Genomic DNA, 21480 nt, shown 5'->3' on the forward strand with positions numbered 1-21480 from the left:
TTTTTCTGGAAGCTGCCTGGAAAGGGGGATATAATATTTTGCTAGAACGTACGCTTGAGAGAACACATGAAGTTTGGAAAGGGTATAAATATAACACAACAGACAGTGACAATACTGGTCACTCTTTGCTGGTCTCTGTTGGGCTTTGCTGATGCCGGTTTTCTCTGATGACACTGTGTGGTATTGGTTTGCCTTGCCACTCTTTGCTGATCATTCTTCAAGACTTCATAGAGAAAACACACCAAATAATTGCTGATGGTGTGCTGGAAGTATTTTGCTATTTCCACAGACTTGTGTCACTTGCTGGGCCACGTGGCTTGTTCTGGATTGAACTGCCCTTGCTGATTTGTGTGCCATGTCTGCCAAGTGGACTGGGCTGCAGCTGCTGGTTCCTGTTTGGTGTTTGCTAGTGGACTGGACTGAGAACAACAAAGACTGAAATCACCCCAAAGAACTATTTCTAAACAGGTACACTTCCCCCATACCCTAATAGCCTTTCTTTTCCATTACCTCTGGTGGGTGGTGGGCTAGAGGGGAGGTTGAACCCTTATTAACAAAGTAGGCTGTGAAAAACATATGCTTATATGCATACACTATGATTCTTTTCACACACACAGTTACACACAGAGTTCACACACACACACACACACACACACACACACACGGAGAAATAGCAGAGACCAGATGTGCTAACACATGCCTGTAATCCCAGCAGTCAGGAAATATATAGATAGGTTGATAGAAAACGTTTAAACAATTTCAAAGCTTCATGTTTTTAATTTTGACTAAACATACAGAGGTATTTGGTGTATCTTCAAAATATACCTTTGATTACCTTCTAAATTGTTTTATCTTTTAGAAAGATACATGTAGGGAGTGGCGCGGCAAAACAAAGATGGCGCCGACAGCCAGCCCGGTCTGAATGTAAACAACTTACTGCGCATTCACAGGCTTGTCACCTCCTCAGGGCAGCTGTATGATCCGGCGCCCTCCTGTGGTGAACAATAGTACTGTGCATGCGCGGGTTTTGCACCTGGTGTCAGTTGGCCGGTAATATGCTAATGAGGGGGTGGTACCATGCTAGTAAGGTGATTTATTCTCCGCCAATCCCTGGAGGACAAGTAGTGGGGTGACAGTGGGGTGATAGTGGGGTGACCCGTGCCCCGCCAATCCCTGAAGGATTATTAGCATACTGTTGTGTATATAAGGCGAGCGCTTTTGCCGCTGGAGGTCCCCGTGTCAACAATGAAGGTGTCCTGCAATAAAGGCTGTTGAGAAGAATCCAACCGTATTGCGTCTTCCTTGCCGGCCAAGGTGGGCGTGACAGATACAGTGCTGCAGATCTATTCTCTCAGTTCTCAGATGAGGAAGGCAGAAAGATTTTGAATTCTACACCTGGGTAGGCTACACAGTGAATGTAAGCTAGCCTGAACTAAATGAAATCTTGTTTCATAAATCAGTGTCTGGAACTGTACCCCACAGGTGGGCTGTGTCAGCCTCATATGCACAAGGTCCTCGGTTCCTCACCACCAACAATAATGTGTTTGTGTGTGTGTATAGACACATGTATACACGCACATGCACTTTTGAATTATGCCCTCTCCCACTCTCTGGAGTGTTTTTCTCTTTCTTTAATAAACTGCCTTTACTTTTATCCCTGTGAGGAACAATTTAGAGGCTGAAGAGATGGGTCAGCAGTTACAAGCCTTGCTGTTGCTGCAGAGGACCCAGCAGTCACATCACCACCTCTGCTTGGAGCTCACAACCATCTGTGACTTCAGTTCCAGAGGAATTGACTCCATTTTCTGACTCTGTGGGTACTGCATACATATCATGCACACATGCACATAATTCACACACACACGCATACACACACACACACACACACACACAAGAAATAAAAACACCTGTTAAAAAATTAAAAAGCTATAGCTAAATTTAATTTACTTGTGTAGAAAAATAGATTCTGAGTTATCATATTTTGGTAAAATGGATTTTCAAAATGCCCTACCAAATTATGACTGATTGTGGGAGTCACTTCTGCCCAGACACAGCGTCTAGTCCAGCATGCACTCTGTTAAGAGTTGTCAGTCGTCAAGACCATGTCATAACGACTCTCTGAAACTGTTCCAAGCTTTTCCCACTCATAACTTTACTTTGATTCAGCGTGGAAAGCAAGCCTCATTCCTTCCTCGCATCAAAACATGAATGCAGCCCAGCCTGGCATTCAGTAGCAAAGACAGGCAGATCTCTGTGAGTTCGAGGCCAGCCTGCAAAGTGAGTTCTAGGATATACAGAGTACATAGTAAGATCCTGTCTTTAAAAAAAAAAAAATGGCAAAACTACAAGTAGAGGTTGTGGTGAATCTTCTCCGGGGCAGTGCAGAGCCGTCCGCCCATTTACAGACGCATCAGCTGCTGAGCAGAACAGAAGGAACGTTGGCACTTGGTCCTGGTGCGCAAGAGCAGGCGTTGATGGCTCATTTCTCCACGAATGCACAAGACAGTGGCTTCAATATTCATGTATTTTCTTATTTTTGCGCAGGGGGGTGTGCGGGTGCTCACGTGCACCTGGCTGCACATACATGTCCGTGTTTGTGGAAGCCAGAGAGCATCCTCGGGGGTCGTCTCTCACAAGCCATCCACGTTGTTTTCTGAGATGAGGTATCCCCCTGGGACCTGGGGTTAAGCAGAGCTGCTGACCCGTGAGCACCGGGGCTCCTCCAGGCTGCGCCTCCTCAGTGCAGGAATTGCAAGTGCAGGCTCTCACACTGAGTTTTGACATAGGTGCTGGGGATCCAAGTCAGGTCCTCGTGTGTGTGTGTGTGTGTGTGTGTGTGTGTGTGTGTGTGTGTGTGTGCGCGCGCATGTGTGTGTGTGCCCGCCTGCCCGCCACCCATCTGTCTGTCTGTCCGTCTTTCACCCATCTCCAGGTACACAGGTATACATGTATGCATGTGTATGACATCCGAAAGATAACCTTGGTTTTGTGTACGGTTCCCTCAGGTGATAGCCACCTTTTCCCCTCCAATATCTTTCACTGGCCTGGGACTTGGCAAGTAGCTTACGCCAACTGACCTATGAGACCCAGGGGCCCATTTGCCTCTACGTCTCCAGCCTTAGGATTACTAGCACCTGTCAAGAAAGGTTTGTAGTTTGTTGTTGTTGCTGTTGTTGTTGTTGTTGTTGTTGTAACATGGTGTGGTGGTTTGAATGAAAATGGTCCCCATAAGCACACAGGTGAGTGGCACTATTTGAAAAAATTAGGATGAGGACTTGTGGCCTTGTTGAAATAGGTGTGGCCTCATTAGAGTGGGTGTGGCCTTGTTGGAGTGGGTGTGGCCTCATCAGAGTGGGTGTGGCCTTGTTGGTGTGGGTGTGGCCTCATTAGAGTGGGTGTGGCCTTGGAGTGGGTGTGGCCTCATTTGAGGAAATGTGTTCCTGGTGGTGAGCTTTGAGGTTTCAAATGCTCAATCAGATCCTCTCTCTCTTTCTTCCCTCCCCAACCCCCCCCCACTGCTGTCAATCCAGATGTAAGACCCTCTCTCAGGTCCTTCTCCAGCACCATGTCTGCCTCAATACCCCCATGCTTCTCACCATGAGGACAATGGACTAAACCTCTGAACTGTAAGCCAGTGAAATGTTTTCCTTCCTAAGAGCTGCTGTGGTTGTGGTGCCTCGTCATAGCAATAGAGCAAAAGACACATGGGTTCTGGGAATCGAACTCAGGTCTTCTCGTGCTTAGAAGGCAAGCGCTTCGCCAACTGCCAACTGACCTATCGCCAGACCCGTTCACACCCACACCCACCCCCCTCCACCTAGGGGTCTGAACACAAAAGGAGGTGTGGGACTTACAGGGCCTCTATAGGATGAGGGGCAGGCTCCTTACAGTCCCAGCCAGCATCAGAAGAGCCTGTGACCTGTACAGGCCCCAGAGTCCCCAGGGCTACGCAGAACCAGGAGGAACAGAGTGTGAAGGCTGACTGTCTTAGTCTCTTTCTATTGCTGTGGAGACATCATGACCAAGGCAGTATGTATAAGAAATGGTTTACTGGGGCTCATGGTTTCAGAGGGTAAGTCCATGACCATCATGGCCAGGATCATAGCAGCAAGGCACACAGCTATTATGCCGGAGCAGTACAGCTGAGAGCTCCGTCTGATGAGTCACACGGAGAGCTAACTGGGAATGGGTAGACTATCTCAGGCCCACCCCTAGTGACACACCTCCTCCAACAAGGCCACACCTTCTAATCCTTCCCAAACAGTTCCACCTCTAGGGACCAGACATTCAAATCTATGAGCTCACTCAAACCACCACACCGCCTTTAGATTTCCACAAGGGATGACTTCCTTAGATAGTCCAGGGCTATGTGGATGGGACAGAAGTCAGAGATGAGCATCTAACAGCCTAAGGTATAAAGGAATTCTGGGTAGGAATCAAGAAGTCTGAACTGTATAGTCAATGTTCGTAGCCCACAAAAATGTTCTGTGTGGCTTCATGGGCACAGTAACTTCACAAGACCAGTCCTGAGTTCCAACCTTGTTTTCCAACTCTGAATCAGTGCGTTCTACACTCAGTCTGGCTCTCATCCCACTCTCCTACCAGTGACCAAATCCTTTCCTGGTAGCCTCCTCACAGGCAACCTGGGTTCCCCACAACCTTGTCTTCTCACAGACCCAGAGCTTTGTACCCCAGAATGGAGGAACCAGTTCAGTTCCTGTGGCTCCGACTACTGTCACCACCTCTGCAGAGTGAGGTCTAAACAGGACCTGGCCCACCCAAGCCTGCCGTGGGGGATGGCAGACAAGACTACCACTCTTCCCTGTCTTGACCCTTTGTCCTCCCAGTCTGCAGAACTCTACCCTGGAGTCTGACCCTGCAGTCCTCAGCACCCTGGTCACCAAGATCCTGGTGCTGTTAGCCTTGCTCCCCAGATGCATGGAAGGCGTTAGTCTTGGAGCAAATGGTGCAGACAGCAGCTTCTGTCACAGAGGCTCAGAGCAGAAATCAGCTGGAGATCAGAGGTAAGAAAAAAAATATATTGATAGCCATGGACTGGTAAGATGGCTCAGTGGTTAAGGACACCGGCTACTCTTCAGAAGTCCTGAGTTCAGTTCCCAGCAACCGCATGGTGGTTCACAACCATTCCTAAGGGGATCTGAGGAATCTCAGATCTCTGTCTGCCTCTTCTGGCATGTAAGTGCACATGCAGACAGGGCACTCCTTTATTTAAAAAATGCATAAATAAATTTTTAAGAAAGTTTTAGCCAGTGGAGCAGGCCTTTAATTTCAGCACTTGGGAGGCAGAAGTAGACAGATCTCTGAGTTTGAGGCCAGCCTAGTCTAGTGAATTCCAGGACAGCCAAAATAAATAAATAAATAAAAGATAGATAGATAGATAGATAGATAGATAGATAGATAGATAGAGATTGCCTTTCAAGTCCGAGGCATCCTCCTGCAGACCACATATCTGCCTCAGTCTTTGAGAACAGACCTGTGGGCAGGTGTTTCCTCCACACTTCTACCCACCCCCCCCACAACCAGAAAGTGACAACACACACACACACACACACACACATACGCACGCACACACACACACACACTGCCCACCTCTTCAGGAACACACAAGTCCAGGAGTGCCTGTAGCTACATCCTAAGTTCTGAATGAGGAGGTGGTAGCCACAGGAAGAATCCTTTCTCTGGTGTCTTAGCACAGCAGCCCACTCCCAGGGGTCCTGCCCAGTTCTGCACTCCTATGAGGCTATTCTATCTTTTTCTCTCCAACACATGTGGTCTCTGTATTAGACCTTTAAGCCTCTGACCTTGTCATCTTTTCTCTCCTGCTCCCTGATTGTCACTCTTTTTTTCATTCATCTCAGAGGCTTGTCCTGTTTGGGGGCCCATGAGTGCAGTACCTGCTGAGGCCAGAAGAGGGCATCAGATCCTCTGGAGCTGGAATTGTGAGCCACCACAGGAATGCTGGAAACCAAACCCCAGTCCTAGGCAAGAGCAGCAACTGCTCTCAAGCACTGAGCTGTCTCTCTGACCCCACTGTGTTCATGAGATGGGGGTCTCGTGTAGCCCAGGCTGGCTTTAAACTTGCTATGTAAATGAGGTCTCTCTTGAATTCCTGATCATCCTGCCTCAGTTGGGACCATAGACCAGATCCATGCTAAGCCTTCATCGATCCTTTCTGAAACAAGGCTTCAAACCCCACTCGAGCTTTCCTACACCAGTGTTTACTACATCTGCTGTCTGCCTTTCATTTCTCAGATGGTTCCTTTTCACAGCATGCCTGCTTGGTTTAGAAAATACAGCATATTTTCTTTGGCAACATTAAAACCTTAACTCTTTTGCTTGGGTTTTGTTTTGTTTTGTTTTGTTTTTGAGGCAGGGTTTCATGTTGCTCAGACTAGACCTGAACTCCCTACAAAGGCAATTTTGACCTTGACCTTGAGGTGACAACCTGTGCTCCAGACCTGGGTCTAATGTGTTAGCCTTTGAGCTGGTTTTTAAACTTCGTGCATATCCTTTCTCCTCTGCCTGCCCGTTTTCTTTTCTCTTCTCATCTACCTCTGCTTTTCTTCGGAGCAGAGGTTTTCTTCTGGAAATTTCAGAGTCTCAACAGTTCACAAAGTGAAGGGGAAAGCTCCATCCGTGTGTGTGTGTGTGTGTGTGTGTGTGTGTGTGTGTGTGTGTGTGTGTTGGGATCTAGATTGTCCAGGCAGAAGATGGCTCCGTTCTTTCTCTGTGACAGCTCAGTTTACACACACACACACACACACACACACAGAGAGAGAGAGAGAGAGAGAGAGAGAGAGAGAGAGAGACATACACACACATACATAGAGACAGACAGACAGACAGAGTCAGACAGATAGACACACAGAGAGAGAGACAGACAGACAGACACACACACACACACACACACACGCACGCACACACACACAAATACAGACACATACACACAAGGTCCTTGAGAAATAAGCCAGATTCAGGCTTCTAGGGAGACTAGGAGAGGGGTCTCCTGCCTAGGGTCTGTCCTCACACTGCCTTGACTGCTCTTCCTCTGGAGTGCTCTTCCTCTGGAGCGTTGAGGGAGCTGCCTCTCAGGGGATTCTTCTGAGAGACTCACCTCAAATTTTCTGAAGGGAGGTAGTGAGAGAAGAGAGACAGAATACAGGCTACTACTGATGTCTCAGGAAGGTGGAATCCGGAAACCCGGCTTATTTGTGAAGCAGCCTGAGGCCTGTCCTCTGACGTCAGCCTCCATGTCTTTGCTGACTTTTGGAGGCACCTGGGGCCTCCGCTTGCTCCTTGTGGCTTGCTCAGCCTGCTTTCTTATGGAACCCAAGACCGCCAGCTGGGGCGGCCCCACCCACACCTACTCCTATTTAAGAAAAGATCCTTTAGGTCTGTGTACAGTCCTATTTTATACAAGCATTTTCTCAACTGAGGCTCCCTCCTCTCTGGTAACGATAGCCTGTGCCACGTCTACATAAAATCCTCCAACTATTCTACCCCTAAACCATCAACTGTGTCATTTAAGCACGCAGTCCTCGGTACAAGCCACAGCCCTCCCTGTTCTCTGAACTCAACCGTCCCATTTGCACAGACTGGCATCTCCTGGGAGGACATTGCTTCCTCTTGTGATGTTTTGTTGTTGGCCTGCTCTGTTGTGTACGTGTAGGCACGCATGCATGCGTGCTTGTGTGTGTGCAAGTACACTTGGAAGTGTGGATATATGTGCATGTGTGTGCGCGTGAAGACCAGAAGACAGCCTTGGCTATCATTCCCAAGTACCATCCAGCTTGGTTTGTGGGACGGAAGCTCTTGTGGGTCTGGAGCTTGCTGATTAGGCTAGGCTGGTTGTCCAGAAGCCCAAGGGTCCACCCATCTCCTCTGCCCGGTGCTGGGATGGTAAGCATGCCATGACACACAGTTTTATTGTGTGGGGGTTCTGGGGATCAAACTCAGGTGGCATGCTTGCAAGGCCAGCACTTCACCAACTGAACCATCTCCCTCACCTAGGGCCACCAGAATGGCAAGACACCTCATTGCCCCTCCCTATCTGCCCTTTGCACTCAAGGTGACTTCTGTAATCAGACTCCAGCATAAGTGGCAACAATGTCATTGCCACCCCAGTGCCTTCTAGGCCCTCCTTGCTCATTCTTGTAGGCCTTGAACTCTGTCCTCTTGCTGCTCCTTCCCACAATCCTTGGGTCTGTGTAGACTTGTGCACCATCGTCCCCAGCCCCTGGCCCTCCATTCCTTATCTCTTTCTTCTGTCATCTTCCTGCCCCATCCCCCCAATTCAGAAGGTCAGAATGAGTAACACCCCACTTCATGCCCATCCAGGCCGCCACCAGCCTTTCTGATTGGATCCCCTTAACTACCTGCAAGTGTGTCTTGAACCCCATGGGGACTCATGCCCTCTTAGGTCCTGCCACCTCACACTTCTGTCTTTTCCCTTCAACTCAATGATCCAACATCAGAGACACTCTACAGTACATACTCTCAACCCCTGGGCCCCTCTCTGCTTCTGTTGAAGTTTCTGGTAACAACTGGAAACATGGCTCCCTAGAAAGACTGCTTGTCTGACTTTCATAATGACCTGGATTCAGTCCCCAAGAAGGAAAAAAAGTTAGCACAAGAAAAGATGTTTAGGGTCACAAGTTATTGTGTTAGGAAAGGCAAACAAATGGCCCTGACACGGGGAGATTATGTTCCTACTTGGTGGAGCAGGGGTAGCACTTCGTGGGAATGCTGGGAAAGGTGGCTGGGCTTACAGCAGAGGAGAGCCTATGTCAGGATCTACACCTCTCATGGCCTCTTCTGAGACAGTGATCTCTTCAGTCATGACACTCTGGGTAGAGGACAGATGCCCCTAGAGGTTGCTATAGCAGAGGTTCAGCCCTCTCCACACCTCCACTCCCCACCCTCTATTCGAAGTCCCAGCTCCCAGCCTGCATATTTGAGCATGGTGTCTCCTCATCCACTCTATCACATCGACAACCCAAATAGACAGTGGTGACCACGTCCAGGTACACAGTGGCTCAGTGGCTGGGACAGGCCTCTGTTCCCTGCACGTGGTCCTTGGGCATTGATGCGGCATAACTGGGAGCCCGGGCTGAGGAACAAGACTTGAGACATGTATATGCATGTGTATATTACATATAATCTGGTCACACCTCTTTGCCATGCAGCGAGGAGCTCTTTAGAGATGTCTAATGAATTATTTAAGGACGAAATGTCAGGATATCGGCTGTGATTTATTTTAAATACTTCTGCATTTTTCAAAAAAAAAATCCAAGAAGTTAAAAATACAGAAGTGAGAGGAGCACCTGGTCCCTGAGCTCAGGAGACAAAACCCAAGCATCCTGCTCCTCGATGCTAATTAGACAGATGACCTGCCCCAGTGCATATCACAGAAAAGTGCCCCATACCTCCCCCGCTCCCTCACAGCATATCTCTCTCTCTCTCTCTCTCTCTCTGTCTCTCTCTCTCTCTGTCTCTCTCTCTCTCTGTCTCTCTGTCTCTCTCTCTGTCTCTCTCTCTCTGTCTCTCTCTCTGTCTGTCTCTCTCTCTCTCTCTCTCTCTCTCTCTCTCTCACTTGTAGTCCTAGCAGACTCAGAACTCTCTAGGTAGATCAGGCTAACTCCCCAAATTCACAGATGGCTGTCTGCCTCTGCTTCCCCAGTGCTAGGATTAAAAGGCTGTGTCACCACCGGACATGAGTGGTCCAGCTCCACTTCAGCCTCCTGGGTAGCCCTGAGGAACAGCACAGCTGAGGAGCTCCTGGGCTCCTACACAGGGACTGTTTCCCCTCCAAAGCCTAGTGATGCAGCCGTGTCTCATGCTGCCCTGAACTTTCACTGCTCGGCAGACCTCTGACATGGTAAACATCTCCCACAGGATTTCCTAGGGGGTTTTTGATCTCTTCTTTTTGGCAAATTATGCATGAATATTAATAAGGGAAAGATATGTTTGATTCTCTCACCTCCTCCTCCCCTTCCTCTTCTTCCTCCTCTTCCTCCTCCTCCTCCTCCTCCTCTTCCTCCTCCTCCCCCTCTTCTTCTTCTGCTGCTGCTTCTTCTGCTTCTTCTCAAGGAAGGCCAAGGGAGCTAGAGATCCAGCCAAGGTTCCTGAATAAGGCTTTCCCACTGAACTAACTCCATCACTTCCATCCCAGGCCCCTCACCCCAGCTCTATCTTTGCTCTTTACTTCTGGGTTTCTTTCTGCCACCCATGCCCAGTCCTTGCCTGCATGTGATCCTGGATGTAGCTGGATCTCAACCTCCTATGTACCTTCTCCTTCCTTCTCCTCTCCCCCTTCCTTTCCAGCCCGGGGCCTGTCAGGTATTACCAAGTGTGCTACGGAATTTGTGACAGTGTTCACACATCTGTCCTTCTGTCAGCCTGTCTGTCTTTCTAGGGCAGATGGACAAAACTAGAGCCCATGAAAGGGCAGCGGAATTTGAGTGGACCACAACTCCCTTCCACAAACTTGCTCGGGGGCTGAGAGAGGAAGCTAGGCAAAGAGGTGACAGAAAACCTAGGCATTTCCTGAGGCTGCTGAGAGTGAGAGCTGAGACATCTCAGGGCCCAACGGTGCTCCATGCAGCTGGAGGGAAAGGCCTCCTAACCTTGCCTCACCTTTACCTGTTTCTTCAGAGAACATTCCCAGCCAGGCCACCCACTTTCTCCAACAAGGCCTTGAGCCTGTCTCAATTCCTCCACCTTAGACAAGCTCAGAAGCCCTGAAGAGCCAGGCCCAACTCCCGGGATGGTATCGCTTCCTTAGCCCCTCACTCAAGGAGAGGGGCTGCCTAGTGGGAGAACCCCTCTCCTGTTGTTTCTTCTGGCCTGTGTGGGCACTGAAGAACAGATGAAAAACAGGCTGAAGAGAAAGACAGGCAGGACAAAGGAGGACAGAGCAGGAGAGAGTGCGATATGGCAAAGTCCCAGCAGGTTATTCCACTGTGATCCGCAGCCCTGAGGCCTGAGGAGACAGCTGAGCCTAAGAATGAGAGTGAGTTGCTGTGGTCAGGGCTCTAGGCTCCGGGAACATAATGTATGCCTGTTAGGATGGAGAGAAAAGGCAGGTATGGTGGCCCCGGCCTTTAACCCCAGCATTCAGGAAGCAGAAGCAGGTAGGTCCCTGTGAGTTCTAGGCCAGCCTGGTCTGTATATTGAGTTCCAGCACAGCCAGAGTTACACAGTGATACCCTGACTCAGAAAGAAAAAAGATACCTGCTATGTCTGCAGACACCGAGGAGTACGAACAGGCAACAATGCATCGGTTGCCCCTCTCATTGCTGTAACAAAATACCTGACAAAAGTAACTTTTAAAGGAAGAGGGTTTGTTTTGATTCACATTTGAACGGTCTGTTCCACCATGGTGGGGGCAGCATGACCCCAAGGGTGTGGGGCAGCTGTCACCATCATCGTGGATGGCTGTCAATCACACTGTGATTGGTATGGGGGAGGGGGCGGGGTTCCAGTTCTCCTTTACTGCAGGCCAGGGCTCCAGGTCTTTGGGCGGTGCCACCCACATTCACAGTGGGTCTTCCCCTCCTCTGTTAAGTTTTTCTGTAAATGTTCTGCATGTGTGTGCTGAGTTCTAGATGATTCTAAATCCAGTAAAGCTGACAGTGAAGCTAGGTTATCACAAATGTGTCTAAGAATCACCTCAGGAGGCCACGAAGGGTGAGACCCAAGTAAGACCAAGAAGGACATGCTCTGTTGTGAGATGGAGTAGCATCTGTGATACCCATGTCTGTGGTCCATGATGACATTCCTGCCTCTGTGTGTGTGTGTGTGTGTGTGTGTGTGTGTGTGTGTGTGTGTGTGTGAAAGAGAGAGAGAGAGAGAGGAGTATACACACACCCATGTGCATGTGCATTTTCCAGCTGTCTCTAGGCAACCAGGACTCCTCATCCAAATTAACTCTTGGGAAGACAGGCCCAGAGCAACAGGACCAAGTTACCATGGACTGAAATCTCTGAACCAAAATCCAAAATAAACCTCTCCTCTTTTAAGTTACATAGCTGAGATAATTTGTCGTAGCGATAGAAAGCTAACATAGGTTTACAAAAAGAAAAGGCAAGCAAGCCATTGCAACATGCACGTCACAGCAGGACACGGCAGGCTGAGGCAAGAGGATGACAAACTTGAAGCCAACCTGAGTTGCATGGTGAGCCATCTCCAAATACCAAGACAGACAAAGAGGAAAGCAGAAATGCTTTTAGTGTAGCTTAAACCATGGGAAACATGGATGTCGGAAGAGGTGGTGGCCATACCCCTGGGCAGCACAGAAGGGGATGTGTGCTGTCCTGGCCAAGGCTCCTGTCACAGGTTATTTCAGGAGGAGTAGCTTCTGTGTGTTGAGTCTTCATTAGCTCCTTACTATTTTAAGCTCATGTGTGTTTTGATCTCAAACCCAAGCTTAACCTAACCTACTCTGGGTCCCACCTGTGACTTGTCCCTCACCATACCAACCCAGCAACCATGCTATACGCAAGTCTCACAAAAGCCTGGGCACCATTGTCTGGAGAAAGGGGAGTGAGTGCGGCTGTGAAAAATATCTATAAAGGCAGCTGTGGTGGTGCATGCCTTTAATCTCAGCACCAGGGCAATCGTGGTGGTATGTGCCTTTAATCTCAGAACTGGAGGGCAGAGGGAGGCAGACCTCTGTGAGTTTAAGGCCCGCCTGGTCTACATATCAATTTCCAGAATAGCCATAACGTAGGTAGCAAAACTCTGTCTCAAGAAGCAAAATAAAAACAAAAGAAAGCAGTAAGATGATCTCTCTGACAGTAAAATATCCGTGTATGTACACATGGGTGAAGAGAACCTGGCAGCGCTGTGCACTTTGGACTTCCTCTGAGCTCATAACTATTGAAAGGTCAAAGGAGAGGGCTGCCAAGATGGCTGAGTAAGAAGCGGTGCTCACCACCAAACTGACAACCTAAATTTAACCCCCAGGACCCACCTGGTGGAAAAAGAGAACTGAGTCCCACCAATTGTCCTCTGACCTCCACTTGCATGTTGTGGCATGTGTGCGTGTGTGTGTGTATGTGTGCATCAATACACAAATGTTACAGTTTTTTATTTTTTTATTTTTTTAAAGATTTATTCATTTATTTTATATAAGTACACTGTAGCTGTCTTCGGACACACCAGAAGAGGGCATCAGATCTCTTTACAGATGGTTGTGAGCCACCATGTGGTTGCTGGGAATTGAACTCAGGACCTCTGGAAGAGTAGTCGGGTGCTCTTAACCGCTGAGCCATCTCGCCAGCCCTACAGTTTTTTTTTTTAAATGGAGTTTATAGGTGGAATTGGAGGCATCGGGGTTGTTTCTTTTGGACTGTTAGAAAAATGGCTGCTATGAACCATTAGTTAGGGATTTTCATATGAACACTAATTTTTATTTTCTGGGAGACACTTGAACAACGTCAAGGAACTTTTGGGTTCATCACTGTTAAAACATAACTCTGGTGCTCTGGATCAGACGGCAGAGCTTTTTGACTCCTCTAATAGCCCGTGGTTGAGTGCATCAGCGAGTACTTGTTGGGGTAGGAGAAGCCAGGAGTTCCGGAAGCAGAAACAGGCGGATCCTCCAGAAATCCAGTCAGCTTGGTCTACATATGAATTTCCAGGTCAGCCAGGGCTACACAGAGAGACCTATCTTTAAAATGCTTATTGGAGGTAATGACCTTGGTGTTAGGTAGACATAGTCGTTGGATGATCTGGATCCAGATCTTCTTCGCGGAATTTTCTCATTTCTTTCCTGGGACACCTGTTTGGGCAGCTGGGAAGGAGCCTGGCAGTAGCAATGTCGTTCGTGCCCACTGGGAGGCGGCAGAGGACGAAGAATGGTTCCCAGTTCTGCGCTGGAGATGACACCAAGCAGGGATCTCTGGACCCTGCAATTAAAGAAAACCTTGGGGAGATTGTTCCGTCCGCTCACAGTCTTCGAGGTTGTAGAAGAGCCCCTGCCCATCCTTTCAGCAAGCATCTTGCTCGTCAGAACTTCAGGAATGAGGTTCTCCGGGAAGCCTGAATCTCCTGAGTTGCACAGATGCCAAACACCTGGCACCTGGCGGGAAACCTTAAGCCTGTTTCTGCGCCCCCTGCCGCCTTGGCACAGCTCTGCATCTGGTACAAGGTCCTGGTGCCATGTTCCTCGTGGCCACTAGGGGACGGTGTGGGACCACCTGCTAGGAGCATCCAGTCCTCTGAAAGTGGCAAAGCTGGAGCAGCACAACAGCCTGGATGTCATCTCTCTCTCTCTCTCTCTCTCTCTCTCTCTCTCTCTCTCTCTCTCTCTCTCTCTCTCTCTCTCTCTCTCTCTCTCTCTGTTGCAAGCATACGTACACACAGACACACACACAGCTGTCTCCACAGCTTTTGAGACTCTCCCTGGTGTCCAGCTCCAGATTATTTTTCAAAATGTATCGTGTGAAGTAGTGCAGGACATCTCCTGGCCTAGATGTTCAATATTCTACACACTGAACCAGGACAATTTGAAACTCATAAGCCTGAAAACCCAAGATAACTTAGTTAAATCCCCTCCATCTTTGTGGATCACTTTTAAGGAATATAAATTAGATTCCATCATTCCTTCTACCTGAGTCAGGCCAAGACCTCCCAGCAGAGCGTGCAAAACACCACACCATCCTCTGGCCCCACCTGACCTTCAATTGACCTCTCCTCTCCACCTGACCCAACTCTCTCCTCAGGCTCCCCGTCATACACTCACTCCCACGCGTGACCCTGCGTTTGAGGTCCTCTCTGGCCACCTACAGTGATGTTTCCCCAGAAGTCTGCACGGCCTGTCCCTTATTTCACAGCGGGCTGGCCCTCCTCCCCTACATTCTCCCAGTCAAGCTTTCTCTCTTTCACAGCGAGAACTTACCCTGGCTGATAGCACATGCAGCTTATTGTTCTTGTGTTGTCTTGAGAAAGTGTGAGCACCCCAAGGCCCAGGACCTTATCTTTTCATTGTGAGCCGCCGTTTGAAAGACAATCACTAAATGTCTGTTGAGCGAATGCATGACCTAACAAATGTGGGCTCATAAGGAGGATTCTGCTGGTATCTGTCCTTTGTCCTTTAATTTAGTATGTATTGTGGTGTGCTTGGCTGGACCCACTGTGTGGGATTTCAGCATTGTGATTTATTATCAGGAGTCAAGAGACCGTCATAGATGGACAGACCCAGGAACAGGTGGAAGGGAAAGGCCATCCAGCCCTATACAGTCTTCTCCCCTTCTCTGGTGGCCAGTGGACACCGTGCAAGCCAGTTCACCACGGAGGTGCTTCCCCGAAGGGGTGACCCTTCCACCCATTCATTTTTCTGGGTGTATATCTCCCAGATGTAGGAGGGAGGGAGCTACATTCACAACCACCTTCCCCTGGCTTCCAGAGAGCAAGAGGGTTCCCGAGATCACCCACTGGGATCACCCACCTGGGTGTCCGGAGGAGGAATGACATGTTCTGTGATGACCCACAGAGAGAGGAATAGAGGGGACCTGGGGACACATAAGCCAAGTTACTGGGGAGATGAGGAGGCCGACTTTCACAGGGCAACAGGGTCATGAGGCAGAGGAATGCCAGAAGGCAGCAGCCTCCCAATGGATTCATTGAGACCAGGGAGCTGCCCCACCCCCACTCCTAGCCCCGGCTTTGTGCCCCCAGAGTAACAAGTGAGCAGTTACAAGTTACCAGAGCTGAGAGCGCACAAGGGCGGGGAAGGAGGTTGGGTGCAGGAGTTTCACTAGTTACGGAGTGTTTAGACAGGAAGATTAAAGTTGGGAAAAGGCCATCCACTCACCAACACTTGGGGTTGGGGGTAGGAGGTAGAAGCAGGCGGATATCTGTGAGTTGGAGGCTAGCCTGATCTACATAGTAAGTTCCAGAACACCCAGGGCTACACAGTAAGACAATGAAAAAGGAGACGGGATTGCAGACGGACAGACAGACAGAGTCCATGTTAAGGGTGGGGGCGGGATGCGGGGGATGGAAGAGCCTTAACCCTGCTTCTTGCAGAGTCTACACCGAACTTTTGTTTTCTCCCTCCCTCTCTCCCTCCCCCCTCTTTTACTCGCTCTGCACCTCTTCCTCCTTCCCTCCTTCCCTCTCCCTCTCCCTGTCTTCCTCCCAGCCTCTCTCTCTCTCTCTCTCTCTCTCTCTCTCTCTCTCTCTCTCTCTCTCTCTCTCTCTCTCTCTCGCGTCTCCAGGGACTGTCTCTCACATTCACTCTCCTTTCCTCTTTGATTTATGCTGCAGAGTGGAACGACCTTCCCTGACCTCATTTTCAAGTCGGTGCGAGCACACCCGGAGCCCGCACCGCACATTCCGGAGAAGGAAGAAGCGCGAGCCACACTCACACACCCACACTTCCAATCGTGGCGCACACCGAAGACTGGGACTGCTGGACCCTGCCCAGGCCTCAAGTTCATTCCAACTCTAACGTCATTACGGACCCTGCAAGGGCTGCGGCCGCTCAAAGAATAGAACCTCATTAGCATCTTGCTTTGAATATCATTTGCATTTTATTCATCTCCTGTCAAAACGCTTCGAACACTTCCTCAGCCCTCAGTTTTTTTCTTTCAGCTAGCGAGTCTCAAGCAGGTTTCCTGGGGCCCCACCCTTGCTGTCCTATCCTCCACACCTGCCATCCTCGGGTGGCCACAGTCCCTACCAAAGGGGCTGATCCCCAGACGTCTCGGCAAGTTCCAGGCTCTGTCCTAAGAATGTTATTCTAAACTTACAGCATCCACTGAACAAAGTACTACGTGAGAGCCCTTTGAAGGAGGAGGAAACTGAGTTAACAAAGGTGCTTTGTCCGCCAGGTGTTAGAACTAAATATCAGGAACGATGAACTTAAAATCCAAGAAAACAGGATGTCGAAGCCAAAAGGCCTCGCCACTTGGCTGCCCGACCTCGTGCAAGGTCAAACCTAAGGCAACCGCGGCAGAAAGTCTGTTTGCCTTCAAGAAACAAAGTCATCCTCAAGCCAGCCACGACCCCTCCCCCAGCCTGGCCGCTGTGGGTGGGGGGACCAAAGCCCATTCCCAGTTCTCCCTGGTCGCCCGGCTGGCCCCTTCTCCTGACCCCTTTCCCAAGCGCAGGATCCGCCTGGTCCTTTCGCCTTGCTCACGGGGTCGTCTGTGTGCACTGGCTAGTTTAGAAAAATAAACACCGTTCCAAACTAAGGCCATTTCTTTCAAGCCGAGCCCCACCGGCTGCCAGAGAAATGCAAACAGCAGGGGTGGGGGCGGCCGGAGCTTGCCCCGGCCCCCGCGAGCAAGCTGCGGGTGGGAGGGCTGAGCAGGGTAACCTGAGCCTCCGCGCCGGCTCCCCGCGCGCTGCCCTCCAACTGCCCCTTCGCCCCTGACCCCGCCGTCGACGCTCCCGCCCTCCACGGCGTCCCCAACCCGGACGGGACCCTGGCCAGCACAGTCAGGCGCCCGAAGTTGCCCCCTTCCCCCAGCGCGCGTTCAGCATGTGGGAACCCCCAACACTGTGGGTCACCCCGGGGAGACCCAGCCTTTTGTCACCTGGCTCCCATCAGCAACACTCTCCTGCTGTGACCGCGCGTCGGATCTCAGTGCTAAGGTCATTAAATGCCAAAGAGAGAAGGGGAGGTGACAGGAAGCCTAACAAGGTTGGGGACCACTTCTATACATACCCTGCAATGGAGAGGGACACGGGGGTGGGGGCACGGAAAAAGGCTCCGCCTGGCACAGCCTGGCCACCATGGGTCGGACCAGGGTTAGCATATAACCCAGAGTATTCAACCAAGGATGAACCAGGCCTGCAGCCAAGCTCGCTTTGAGGGAAGTTTTTTTCAAGATCTTCAAAAACACGCGGCTCGGGCCACCAGGGGGAGGATGTCCCGGGCCGCTCGTTACTCTGGGGGGAGGGGGGTGAGACAAATCACCAAGGATCGGACAGCGCCACCCTCGCTTGTATTGCTGTTGGAATGGTTCTAAAGAGACCAGTGGTTGGTTGCACGTGCGTGAGCGCTGTGAAAAAGAGTTGAGAACCTGGAATCTTGGCAGGATAGAGTCCCCTAATCCAGGAGATGCTGCGCTGCGTGGACGCGGCGACCTCGCCTGTCTGTCTCAGAGGCATCGTGGGATCCCCCACACCCTCACTCCCTTAAGGGCTACCGATGGAGTTCTGCCGAACCTCAAGGCCTAGAGGATGGGGGAGGGTCGGCGGTGCGCCCGCATAATTCGAATTTCTTTTCGGGGAAAGTGATCCGAGCTGATCGCTTCGAGAAAAAGCTTGGGTGTGAAGCTCCTGCCGGCCGTGGGTCACTTTCACTCCCCAGATTCTGTTACCCGGTATCTGACCACCTATCCTAAGTACTGTCTCCCAGCGGGGGGCTTTCTCCTCCCCCCCCCCCCCAGCTCCTTGTCTAAGTTGCGGACCAAGTGCTTTCCCTGGATGTTGCGCGCACAGGCACGCACACTCATTCCTGCACGTTTCTGGGCTCGCTCCCTGGTGGTCCGTGCACCTGCGTTAGGTTACGGAGTGGCTCTCGCTGGCTGCCGGGAATCAGACTCTACGGCAGTCCCAAGCCTGACTTTTCCGTAGTCTCCGGAACTGTACAGTACAACCAGAACCGGTCAAGCACGCGGGCCACTGGTTTGCGGTCACGCACCTTTCCCCGCACATACGTGCCCGGCGCTTTAGGGGTTCCCTTCCTTGCACTTTGGTTAAAGAAACAGACGTGAGTCCAGAAGAAATCTCTTTACCTAGGCTTCAAATGGGAGCTCTACCGGTGTTATGAAAGAGGTGTGTGTGTGTGTGTGTGTGTGTGTGTGTGTGTGTGTGTGTGTGTGTATGTGTGTGTGTGTGTATGTATGTATGTATGTATGTATGTATGTAAATATCTCTTACAGAGTCCGGGATCTCTCTAGCTTCCTAAGTCGGTTCCTTTCCTCGCCTGACGCGCCAAGCAGTTCCACCAGAAAGAATCTATTCATTTGGGATCAAAAGCACCACTTTGGACGTGGGCAATAAATCTGTGCCCCTGTCCTGCGGGCCGCTGCTCCTCCTGGACCCTGCGGTGTAGACGCCCCTAAAAAGAGCCCCTGGTGGGATCGGATTTTTAAACTCCACCTTAGGGTTCTGGGTCCAGCAGCGTTTGACCGGTCAGACCTTCGATGCCTTTCCTCTAAGTCCGGCTTCCCTTTCTGTCACCCAACCCCCTGCCCTCTCGCTCAATCTCGGAGCGAGGACGCGGCTGACAGTTAAATTGCAATGTAGACCGGGCTGGGGGCTGAAAAGGGACCGCGTGTCTTTAACGGGCCTTGCAGACAAAGCGTCTATCCTCGGAGCAAGAGAAACCGGGCGCAGCCTAGCACAGACCTGTCAGCGTGTCTCCCGCGCTTGGGAGTTTGCGAAGTCATAATTATATCTCTTAACCTGTCTTGCTCTCTGTAGAAGAAGGTCCCATTATATTGAAATGAGATTATTAGCCATCAAATACTTTCTTTCTCAGGAGTTTTTTTTTTTTTAAATTCAAATACCTTAACGACTTGGCAATTGCATTTTCATCAGATTTAGTTGGCGCCCCAGCCCGGTGTGGGAGCCAGAGCAGAAAGGCAGCTGAGTGGGGAGGGACGAGGGGGTCGCCCAGAAGAGCAACCCGTCATACATCCTTGCCTAGATCTAGTCTCCAGGGCGGGGACATCTGGGCCCAGGGAGAGGACAGTGAGCAGAGAGATAAGAGAAACTGCGCAGACAGGAGAATGTCTTCTATATCACACAGCGCCAGCACCAATCATTTCTTTGCAAAATGGATTGGAATTTTCGGTAGGGGCGGGACCTAGAGGGCAGGACAAAGATCAGGCACAGGTGGCTGGCCAGATAGGTGTGGGATTTAGGGCACCAGCAGAGGACTAAGGCTGGAGTGGGGTTCGCCTGGGCTTGGCTGTTTCCTCTGGAGCCTGGCCCCCTCTCTCTAGCTCCAGCCAGTTTCCCTGTGGATGGAATTTCAGCGTGCAATAAAGGAGTTTTCCCGTTACGCCCAAGGTCTGTCTGGTTTTACCAAAGATTGTGAGCCCCTTGAGGGAAGAAGCCCATCTTGTTTCCAGACCCTGGAACCCCTGTCCCTACTGCCAACAGAGTGGCCCTCCCCTCCTTGGACTGGGGGCCTACAGGAGGATGTGAGGTGGAAGATTTTTCCAGACGGTAATTGTAAAGCCCCAGTTTTGTCTTCTGCTGGGGCGAGGGGGGTGGGGGGACCAGGCTCAAGTTTTCCTTGGCTGCAACCCAGACTCAAGGAAAAACTTGGGGGGCAAGAGAGCCTCCAGCCTTACCTCCACTCCACACCCAGTAACTGCTTCACAGGGCTGGCATCCCAGACCAGCTCCAAATGGCACGGGACCATTTTCTCTAGGAGAAGGGCCTGGCCTGCCTTGCCTTTGAGTAGCCTCCCTGGTCTCTGAACCTCCCCATCTCTCTTGTGCAGATGAAAGGCTCAAGATGCTTTCCTTAATCTGACAGCATTTTCCTGTAATGAAAGTTCATGGGTTAGGCATGATCATCTGGAAGAGTCTAGAGAGAGAATCAATCCTCTCTTCCTGTCTCTTCAGAAGGAGGGGGAAGTAGTCACCAAATGTGGCCTTAAAAGCTTCCAGATACACACATTCACAGGTGTGTGTGTGTGTGTGTGTGTGTGTGTGTGTGTGTGTGTGTACACATATGTATATATGTATGTATATATGTGTATATACTCATTTGTGCAGTGGCTGAGGAGGCCAAAGAATGTTGGATACCCTGGATTAGAACTACAGGTAGTTGTGAGCTGTCATGTGGGTGCTGGGAATTGAACCCTTCTCTTCAGGAAGAGAAGCCAGCACTCTTTTTTTTTTTTAATATTTATTTTATTTATGTCAAATAGACACACCAGAAGAGAGCATCAGATCTCATTACAGATGGTTGTGAGCCACCATGTGGTTGCTGGGAATTGAACTCAGGACCTCTGGAGGAGCAGTCAGTGCTCCTAACCACTGAACCATCTCTCCAGCCCGAAGCCAGCACTCTTAACTATGGATCTACATACAGCAAGAAACAACTCCTAGCGTGGTAGAGTGGTAGAGTCTGACTCTCTTCCAGCCTGGACTGACTGGATCTGGCCTTGCCTGGGAGCTCTACTCTTGGTGTTCAGCAGAGTAGGGGAGAAGGGACTGCCTGTGGGTTTAAATTACCTAAGCAGGGAAAACAATTCTGTGGGAAAGTTTTAAAACATACCCAAACTTGACCATGTCATTCTGTAAGGCACATACAATCTCCATCCCCGAGACAAGGTTCAGAGCCACAGTGTTTTCAAAAGGGGATGCTGCATTAGTTAACCAGGTAACTGCTATAAATGGAAAAGGGGGGAACTGAGGCAAAATAAATGCTGCCGATGCCCCTAAATGCCAGAGAAGACAATAATAACAGGGCCACAAGATG

The 21480-nt window shown here is 50.4% G+C and overlaps 1 protein-coding gene across 2 annotated transcripts; it reads left to right on the top strand.

Annotated features, from left to right (window-relative positions):
• The first annotated feature begins 3765 nt into the window (after positions 1 to 3765).
• On the top strand, positions 3766 to 16546 carry RGD1565959. 2 transcript variants are annotated; one of them, XM_063266845.1, is made up of 4 exons: positions 3766 to 4029; positions 4855 to 5024; positions 15193 to 15320; positions 16294 to 16546. In XM_063266845.1, the coding sequence occupies exons 1-4, from the start codon at positions 4018 to 4020 to the stop codon at positions 16311 to 16313; spliced, it is 330 nt and encodes a 109-aa protein (XP_063122915.1). In that variant the 5' UTR covers positions 3766 to 4017; the 3' UTR covers positions 16314 to 16546. The 2 variants fall into 2 exon arrangements, with proteins under 2 accessions (XP_063122915.1, NP_001100356.1); NM_001106886.1 differs by lacking the exon at positions 15193 to 15320 and having other exon boundaries at positions 3841 to 4029; positions 16294 to 16510.
• Positions 16547 to 21480: the final 4934 nt, after the last annotated feature.

The sequence above is a fragment of the Rattus norvegicus genome, chromosome 9 (genome assembly GCF_036323735.1).
Source record: "Rattus norvegicus strain BN/NHsdMcwi chromosome 9, GRCr8, whole genome shotgun sequence".
Classification (NCBI taxonomy): Eukaryota; Metazoa; Chordata; class Mammalia; order Rodentia; family Muridae; genus Rattus; species Rattus norvegicus.